Source organism: Bison bison, unplaced genomic scaffold (genome assembly GCF_000754665.1).
Source record: "Bison bison bison isolate TAMUID 2011002044 unplaced genomic scaffold, Bison_UMD1.0 scf7180017864479, whole genome shotgun sequence".
NCBI lineage: Eukaryota > Metazoa > Chordata > Mammalia > Artiodactyla > Bovidae > Bison > Bison bison.
In genome coordinates, this window is record NW_011495039.1 from 647,803 (window position 1) to 657,614 (window position 9,812).

Below are 9,812 nucleotides of genomic sequence, written 5' to 3' on the forward strand. Positions count from 1 at the left end.
AGAATTGAGGGATGTATCTTTGCCTCCAGTGGAGTAGAGTATGAGCCGATAAAATCCTTGCCCTTCTCTTGTAACTGAAAGCAGTTTAAGAGACTTCCAGGGAAATAGGAAGTGCCACCTGAAGACGTTTAGATACTGTGTGTGATGAAAATGATTAGTGAGGGTGGATACTAATAACGATGCGTCAGCCAACTGAATTCAAACTAAAGGGAAGGACCAAGTTCTGTTGTTTGATAAATTTTAACCCTTTGTAAAAACCTTTTCCTGTTCGACATCAACTCATTTTTATGTAAACATTGAAATAAAGCTTATCTATGAATACAAAAAAAAAAATAATGCAGCATTTTATACTATAGTCACAATGCTGTACAAGAGATCCTCAGAACTTTGTCTTATAAATTATTTATAACTTAAATATAATATATAACTGAAATATAACTTATTTATAACTTAAATAACTTATAAGTTATTTTCTTATAATTGGAAGTTTGTGTCCCTTGATCAACATCTCCCCATTTCATCTTCTCCCTCAGCCCTTGGCAACCATTCTAATTTGTTTCTATGAATTCAGCTTTCTAAGATTCACATATAATTGACATCTTACAGTATTTGTATTTCTCTAACTTATTTCACTTAGCATAATGCCCTTCTGGTTTATCCATATTGTTGCAAATGGCAGAATTTCCTTCTTTTTAAAGGCTGAATAATATTCTAGTGTGTGTGTGTGTGTGTGTGTGTGTGTGTGTATACACAGAATTCTCAGTTGGTTCAGTGGGTAAAGAACTTGCCTGCCAGTGCAGGAGATGTAAGAGACACGGGTTCGATCCTTGGCTTGGGATGATCCCCTGGAGGAGGGCATGGCAACCCACTCCAGTATTCTTGCCTGGAGAATCCCATGGAGAGAGGAACCTGGTGGGCTACAGTCCATGGGGTTGCAAAGAGTTGGACACAAATGAAGTGACTTTGCACACATTCATGCTTTATATATGTAGATATTATTCTTCATTCTGTTAATACAGTGTATGACATTTGTTGATTTGCCTATGATGAACTATTCTTGCATCCCAGAAATAACTCCCACTTGATCATGGTATGATTCTTTACATATGCTACTGGATTTGGTTTGCAGGTTTTTTTTTTTTGAGAATCTCTGCATATATATTCATCATGGATATTGGTCTGTAGTTTTCTTTTCTTATAATGTCCTTTTCTGGCTTTGGTAATGATGGCCTCATGAAATGAGTTTGGGAGTGTGCCTTCCCTCATCAATTTTTGAGAAGATTTTGGGAAGGACTGGTATTAATTCTTCTTTAAATGTTTGGTAAGAACTCACCAGTGAAACCATCTAGTCCTGGGCTTTTCTTTGTTGGGAATTCTTTGATTCAGTGTTCTTATGCATTATTGGTTTGTTTTGGTTTTCTGTTTCTTCATGATTCAGTCTTGGGAGGTTGTATGTTTCTAAGAATTTATCCCTTTTAGTTTGTACAGTTTATTGGCATATAATTATTCATATTATTTTCTTACAATCCCTTGTATTTCTGTGGTATTCATTTCAGGTTCCCTTCTTTCATTTATGTATATATATATATATATTTTTTTTTTTTGAACCTTTTCTCTTTTCTTGGCTTGTCTAGCTAAAGGTTTGTCAATTTTATCTTTTTAAAAACTAACCCTAAGTTTTGCTAATCTATTATTTTCTATTCTATTTCATTTATTTTAGCTCTAATCTTTATCATTTCTTTCTGCTAACTTTGGGTTTAGGTTATTCTTTTTCTAGTTCTTTGAAATGTAATATTAGGTTGTTTCTTTGATCTTTCTCCTTTTCCTTAGTGTATGCATTTCTAGCTATAAATTACCTCATTGAACTGCTTTGGGTGCATCTCATAAGTTTTGTTTTGTGTTTCCACTTTCATTTGTCTCCATATTTTTTGATTTCCATATTGATTTCTTTTTCAGTCCACTGATTGTTCAGGACTGTGTTATTTAATTTCCAGGTACCATATTTGTGAATTTTCTAATTTTTCTCCTGTTACTGGTTTCTGGTTTCATACCACTGTGGTCAGAAAGATACTTGACATAATTACAGTGTTCTTAGCTTTGTTGAGACTTGTCTCATGGCTTAGTACTTGATTCATCCTAGATAATGTTCCATGTAGGTCTGAGAAGAATGTGTATTCTGCTGCTGTTGAAATGTTTTGTATATACATCTATTAGAGTCATTGGGTCTATACTGTTGTTCAAATACTGTTTCTTCATTGATTTTCTGTCTGGAAGACCTATCCATTAAAGTCCCCCAGCACATTATTTTTTCCGATGAGAAATTATAGTCTCCTCTTTTTGGATGAACACTTTCACTTTTCCCTTTCATGCATTGGAGAAGGAAATGGCAACCCACTCCAGTGTTCTTGCCTGGAGAATCCCAGGGACGGGGGAGCCTGGTGGGCTACCGTCTATGGGGTCGCACAGAGTCGGACACAACTGACGCGACTTAGCAGCAGCAGCAAACATATAAACTTATGCCACCATGCTGTGCATACTGTTACTTTTACCTGCAATTCCTTTCCACTACCACTTGTCTGATACCCCTTGAGTTCTTTGAATATTCAGTTTAACATTTGAATATTCAGTTTATGTTTTTCTGTTAAGCTACTGTGACTGTCAGATAAATTTTGTGCAGGCATAGGACTTGATAACAGCTTCTATATTACTACCCAGAAGTCCTGTTGAATATCCTAGCAGTTAAGTGTTTGTGTGTCTAGCACCTCCACTGAACTAATTCCTTTCACTAGAAATCATGTCTTCTGTCTACCCAGACCTTCAGACATGGAAAATTCAAATAAAAATGCACTGAAACAAAGTGAGAAACTCTAGAAGCAGCAATATATAAAAAAATGAGTGGTTGGAACTTCCCTGGTGGTCCAGTGGTTGAGAATCTGCCGTGCAGTGCAGGGGACGCAGATTCAATTCCTGGTTGGGAAACTAGGATCCCACCTGCTGCAGGGCAACCAAGCCTGTGTGCTGCAACTAAGACCTGATGCAGTGAAATTAAAAAAAAAAGGCAAATGTCAAGAAGGACATTAGCTGCAGTATGTACATGCTTAAGTAGATAGTTGAAAATCAGATTTTGGAAGACAGAAAGAATGCTACAGACATCAGATTTGACCTGGGTCCTGGTATTCGCATAGGGGAAACAAGGTAAATTATTCAGTTTTTTTATTTGAAAAAAGAAAACTTACCCTTTCTTAAGATCAGTATTTCTTCAAAATGTCTAATCAGTGATTACTAGGATACTTGTTGAAAACACAGATCACTAGCCCCTCTCCTGATGATTCTGATTTGGCAGGTCTGTAATAGGGGCCAGGAATTTGTATTTTATAAGCACTACAAGGTGCTTATAAAATACAATTACTCCCATAATTAGTCAAGTTTGAAAAACCGTAACTAAAGTCAGAGGTTCACAGAGCTCCTAGTGTCTCAGTAATTTTTTCATGGTCCCTCTAGCCAAAAGAAGTAACCCAGAGTTCCTTTTATTAATAGATGTTGAGTCACGTCCGACTCTTTTGCAACCCTATGGACTGTAGCCCGCGACAACTTAATAGTTGTAGTTGTTATCAGGGTCCAACAGATGGCACTGTATTTCCCTCCAAAAGTTAAAATATCCCATAAAACTCCTATTTCTCTGAGGCACCCCAGAGCACATAGGCACATAGTTTATGAACTGTAGCCTAAAGGGTCCATTTTCCTGGCATAGCATTGAAATTAAATATTTGAATGGGCCTTCTATAGAAAGACTGTGCAACAAAATAGACCGTGTGTTCTATGAATGTGATCTTTTTCTATCATTTGCTGTTTTCGTATGGTTGTTATTGCTCATAAAGCAGGAGTATCATTTTCCCATTAACAGCCAGAGAGAAAATATTTTAGGTATTTCAAAGCTCCAGATGATTTCTGCTATATTGTCTTGTCTTGTCTTTTCTGTTGCAGTCCTTTAAACCTGTAAAAAGCATTCTTATCTCTTGAATTTGACCCACAGGCTATATAGTTAACCAAAGGGTTCTAGTTATAAGCCTAGGATAAAACATTAAAGTACAATTTAGTGAAGGTGATTCTATAAGGCTGTAAGCTGTCAATATTTTACTATCTCATCTTTTTTGGCCTTGAGGAAGTGTGTGTAGAAATGCATTCCGGCAACTAATATTTTGTTGTTTTGTCGTTTTGTTGTTTGTGACCCCTGGGCTATGGCCCGCCAGGCTCCCCTGTCCATAGGATTATCCAGGCAAGAATACTGGAATAGGTTGCCATTTCTTTCTCCAGGGTATCTTCCCCATTCGGGGATGGAAGCCCGTCTCCTGCATTGGCAGGCAGATTTTTTACCACTGAGCCACCCAGGGAAGCCACTAATGTGTGAATATGCAGCTAATACAGCCTGCATGATTTCAAAGCTAGTATGACAAGAAAGCTGTCACAGAAGCTTGCTCTTTATTCTTCATTTACTGAGAATCTGCAAGTTTTTCTCCAGCTTAATAAAGAATAACTTTAAATTTTCAAGAAAAGGGAGACTATCACTTTAATAAAGTGCTGGCTAATTACTGAAAATGGCTAATGAGAGTTCACAATTATAATACAGCAAGCTTTAGCTTATACTAGATAAATAACTTGGTAGAATATGCCATTTGAGACTTCTAGTTTTTTTTTCCCCAAAATTAGTATTGCTGTCTTGAAAATATGCATTGTGCTTAGGTTAGTCTTTAGGTTTTATGTCATTTTTTCTTTTTAATTTAGTGTGATAAATACTGTTCCAATGCTAGTCATAAGGAGACAAATATAGCAATAATGGTCTTGAGAAAAATCAGGAAATTTCTTCAAGAAATTTCAATCCATTTTACATACGTGCAATTTTTTGGAAAACAGTGCACCGTAAAAATTCTTCCAATATCTTACAGCCTCCTCCAAAAAGATATTTATTCATTAAAGATTTCCCAGATCTTTATCGGTACTCCTCCTTAATTGTTATAAGTACTCTGAATTTCATTGATCATGTTTTGTAATTACATTTATTCATGCGGACATTTGGTTGCTTGCTTTTTCTCTCACGGACTTCAATATTTCACGAGTGCGAAGACAAGGTCTGATTTGCTCACCATTCTATCCCCAGACACACAGAATTGTGCCTACTGCCTGTAAAGTGTTCAATAAATATTTGCACATTTATGGGTCAAGCACACTGTTGCAATGAGTCAAACTTATCCAGTGGAAAGCATTATGGATTTAGTGATTAGCGGATAAATTTCAGGACCACTACTAATTTTCCTTGGATTACCTGAAACAACGAGAGGATTTCCTCGTCTGTAAAAACTGGCATATTTCTACCTGTCGCCACCTCACCGAGATGTTGCTAGGATCACGTGGCAGAGAGCATTTATTTGCTCAGCGTAAGGAGGATGTGTTACAGACATCAGTCTGACCCAGGACTCTCCGGGCAGCTACTGGGGCATGTCCACGTCACCCCGTTACATAAGGGGCCCGCCCGTCCGGAGTCCTCTGAAATCCCTGACCCCGAGTTACCGGCCACCGCCCCGAGGACGCCATAGGATGCCCTGAGGCTAGGCGGCGCAGGGTGGCACCCACCCGAAGATAGCGGCCGGCTGCAGTAAGCTTCTGAAACAGCTGTAGCTCTCAGGGCTGAGACCGGAAACCCTACCACACCCGCCCGCCGCTACCGGTCGGTTTGAACGTGACCCTGTTTTGCCGTTGCTAGGAGACCTGGCTCCGGCGCGCCCCCCACTGGCCCGCGTCCGGGAGAGCACGGGAAGGGGGCGGGGCCCCAGCAGGCGCCGGGGGCGGTCGGCAGAGCACCGTTAGGGCTGGCCGGCGCCGAGCCAGCGCCCCTGGAAGCGGCATCTCGTCCCCTGCCACCGCCCAGGCCTCGCCGGCGCCTCCCGCTGGTACCAACGTACTCCCGACGTGGCAGAGAGCCACGCTGGATCCGGACGAGAGAAGGACATTTAGTCAGGTGAGCCGCCACGGGACGGGCAACTGATGTGGCCACGCCCTGCTGAGGGAGACCTGCCGGCCGGGTGAGGGAAACAGACGAGGGGATCGTGCTTCGAGGACAGCGGGCCTTCCCCGGCGGGTGCACCAGGTCGGGATCACTCAAGCCTGGGGACCCGCGAGGCCGTAGGGAGGACCCTCCGGCCAGAGGAGAAGGAGTTAACATGCCGGTGGCGACCGCGGGCCTCGGATGTGAGCACCTCGGCGCGGCGTCCTTGGGCTGAGCTGCAGGTGCTCCCGGGCGGGCGGAGCTAGCGGGGTAGCGGGGCCTCGCTGGCCGGCGAGTCTCTCTTTCCCCTACAGGGGTCGCTCGGCTCCCTCTGCAGGCGCCCTGTTTTCTAACTCGAGGGCAACAGGTGGTGCTTTTGGTCCGAGGGAGAGCCCGACTGCGCCGCGCTGGGAACGGCAGTTACTCTCACCAATTAGGGCGCGGGGGTCGGGCGTGGCGTGGACGCGCTGACGCAGATGACCAATGGGATTCGGGCTAGGGGGTGGGCCGTGAGGGGTGGGCGTGGTCCGAGTCTGGAACCAAGGTTTCTAGTGCTGCAACCGCCAGAGCTTCCTTCAGAGCTAAGCTGAACGGACGTGGGGTGCTTGTCCGCCCCAGTGTCGAGAAGCCTACCAATGCTTTCTCATTTGGACCCACGCTCCAATTCAGGAGGTGAGAACATTGTATTTTGGGAGGGAGTGGCGGGCGTAAGATAATAGTGACCTTAGGTATGCTGTTAAGCTTGTGGAATTAGATCCTAAAGATCAGATTATGTGTTAAAATTTTCTGCCAAAAAAAGGCACTTAGTGGTTACTGCGACTTGGACCAGTTGCTGGTAGATTGTCTCCGTATGAGGTCTCTGACATCTAGGGACCCAGAGGAGTAAAGTACATATTACTGTAATTTCAGTGAATGTTAAAGAATTTCAGTGGCAGTGCTTATTCTGTCGTTCGCCTCGGTTTGCGTATGATTCTTATCTCATTTGGTTTGTTTACTGAGGCAACTTTTATTTATCAAGTTCCTCGTGTCGCTTATTTTAGCAGGAAGAGAGAAGAACAGTTGTACATTATTTCACAAGAATAACATTCATTTTCCCTCTCAGCAGTCTGGTAACTGGATCTCCTGGAAAGAGAAGTCCTTAAAGAGTAAGAAGGAAGCATTTTTCAATTTGGAACACTTCTCTGCAACTGGAAATGGGGAATGGACTGTCAGACCAGACTTCTATCCTGTCCAGCCTGCCTTCATTTCAGTCCTTCCACATTGTTATCCTGGGTTTGGACTGTGCAGGAAAGACAACCGTGTTATACAGGCTGCAGTTCAATGAATTTGTAAATACCGTGCCTACCAAAGGATTTAACACGGAAAAAATTAAGGTAACCTTGGGAAATTCTAAAACAGTCACTTTCCACTTCTGGGATGTAGGTGGTCAGGAGAAGTTAAGGCCACTGTGGAAGTCATACACCAGATGCACAGATGGCATTGTGTTTGTCGTGGACTCTGTTGATGTTGAAAGGATGGAAGAAGCTAAAACTGAACTTCATAAAATAACAAGGATATCAGAAAATCAAGGGGTCCCTGTGCTTATAGTTGCTAACAAACAAGACCTGAGGAACTCACTGTCTCTCTCAGAAATTGAGAAATTGTTAGCAATGGGTGAACTGAGCTCTTCAACTCCCTGGCATTTGCAGCCCACCTGTGCAATCATAGGCGATGGACTGAAGGAAGGACTTGAGAAACTACATGATATGATAATTAAAAGAAGAAAAATGTTGCGGCAACAGAAAAAGAAAAGATGAATGGTGATAGCTTTTATATCTGTGTGGAGTAGGTTTTCTCTGGTCTGATTTTGACAAATGGAAGAGTGTCTTCAGCCTGGTCTGCCTGCCTGCCTTCCTGGATGCTGTTAAAGCTTTGTTTTGTTGAACAATCGGATATCCAACTCTGTTGCCTTTTGGAAGATGAGTAAATGCAGTGCTTCTTAAAATGGTCTCTTCTCCCTACCCCACAAATCTTCTGGTACTGCCATTTTGGGAAGTGAAGCAAGGATAGAAAATTGACCAGAAAACAGTTGGGGAAATTTGACCTGAAGTTAGTGAAATAAAACTTTGAAGATTGTCTGCCTAGTGTTTTGTGCTTACATCTTTGGGGGGCGGGGGAAGCCTTTGCAAAGAAATTGTATGCAAGGCTTTGTATGTTAAGATAAAGTGCTAATGAAGGGAAATGTTAAAGTAGATTATTATATATACAGTTATATTGATCACATTGGTCCAACCAGTCAGGGACAAGGAGGAAGTGTTGGTTTCTTAAGATTTGGCCAAATGAATCTTGACATTTTCTGGAATTAAATACTGTAATGCTATATGTTAATTCTAGATGATGTTTAAGTTGGTCTGACTTCAAATAATAAAAAGGTATTTAGGGCATATTCAAGTGCATGGGTTAGTTTTTCTGACAAAGCATGTTTTGGTGTATAGTCTTTTACTTTTTAGAAACAGCTATGCATCTTTTTACACGGTCAGGTTTAAAACACCTTTTGGGGGCTTAGGGCTGTTGAAATATTTTGTTGTCAGAATCACTTTCAGTTGAAGAACCTAAAGTAACTCTTTTATATAGTAGATTTGGGCATGTAGACTAATCTTAAATGCATATGATTTGATAATGTATATGGATTTATGAAGAAAGCAATTGATGAATTCAGTCAAGAGGATGTAATTACAATACCTGGTCTCTAAAGTATTCCAGTTGTAAATTATTTGTTTTATTTGCTGGCTAAACACAGATGTGGTTTTTCATATATTTTTGTAGTGTTTTGAGAAGAGCAGAAGCTTTATAAACACCACCTAATGCACTGTGCAGTGAAAATGTAAGCGATATCCTTATGTGCTCTGAGCTTTAATTTTTTTGTTTACAAACTGAACAGTGTTATGCAGGCAGTCTAGTCCTTATTTAAGGTAGAGAGAAATGATACAGTACTGCAGATAAGAATTAACGATTATAGAAAATGAAGGGGAAAGTAGCAAAGCTGTGTTCTGTGAAAATTCACTAGCACTGTTTATGTTGGACTCCAAAAAAATGTTCTAAATTAAAAGGAGGGCAAACCTTTACCTAATTCTTATCTGCAGGTGAAGACTTGCTTCCCGTGATGACATGTTAGCAAATCAGCATGATTTCTGTGTGTTAACGCCAACACCTATTTGTTTTGAAGATAACCAAAAGAAATGCACTTTGCTAGCAGGGTTTGGGGTTTTTTGTTGTTGTTGTTGTTACTTTTGCTTTTTTTAAAAAAATGGAGTTTTTGGAAACTTGGTTCTTGTTACACACAAAATGAAGTAGCTTCCTGTGGAGCCTTCACGTGTTAAGTGTATTAATACCTGCACTAGTCAGTCACTTAGAATGTTTATATTTATAGAAATGTGGATAATAACTACCAATAAACTACTTGAGGCAATAGGAGAAGTGTTTCGCTTTGAGTTTTAATGTATGTATTTACACTTTTGATAAAGTTACTCAGTAGTAGTTGAAAACAACTTTGAAAGCTGGGTCACATGGTCCTAAGTCATGTGACACAGGCACTAAGAAGTGGTTTTCCCGGAGAACCTTTTTTATTACCCTCACTCTGTGAGATCATGATGTATGCTCTATACATCACTCGATCCAGGATGGATTAGTAAAACTTGCTGAGAGAAAAATCTGAATTAGTTTAGATCCAGGATGGATTAATAAAGCTTGCTGAGAAAAAATCTTTAGGTTTTCAGCCTTCCTGTACGTAGTT

The 9,812-nt window shown here is 40.9% G+C and overlaps 1 protein-coding gene across 5 annotated transcripts; it reads left to right on the forward strand.

Moving 5' to 3' along the window:
- Positions 1-5,809: 5,809 nt before the first annotated feature.
- Positions 5,810-9,491, forward strand: ARL4A (ADP-ribosylation factor-like 4A). Of its 5 annotated transcripts, none has more exons than XM_010862146.1 (2): positions 5,810-6,013; positions 7,143-9,491. In XM_010862146.1, the coding sequence occupies exon 2, from the start codon at positions 7,234-7,236 to the stop codon at positions 7,834-7,836; it is 603 nt and encodes a 200-aa protein (XP_010860448.1). In that variant the 5' UTR covers positions 5,810-6,013; positions 7,143-7,233; the 3' UTR covers positions 7,837-9,491. The 5 variants fall into 5 exon arrangements, with proteins under 5 accessions (XP_010860448.1, XP_010860447.1, XP_010860446.1 ...); XM_010862145.1 differs by having other exon boundaries at positions 5,830-6,013; positions 7,146-9,491; XM_010862144.1 differs by lacking the exon at positions 5,810-6,013 and adding an exon at positions 6,068-6,712 and having other exon boundaries at positions 7,081-9,485.
- Positions 9,492-9,812: the final 321 nt, after the last annotated feature.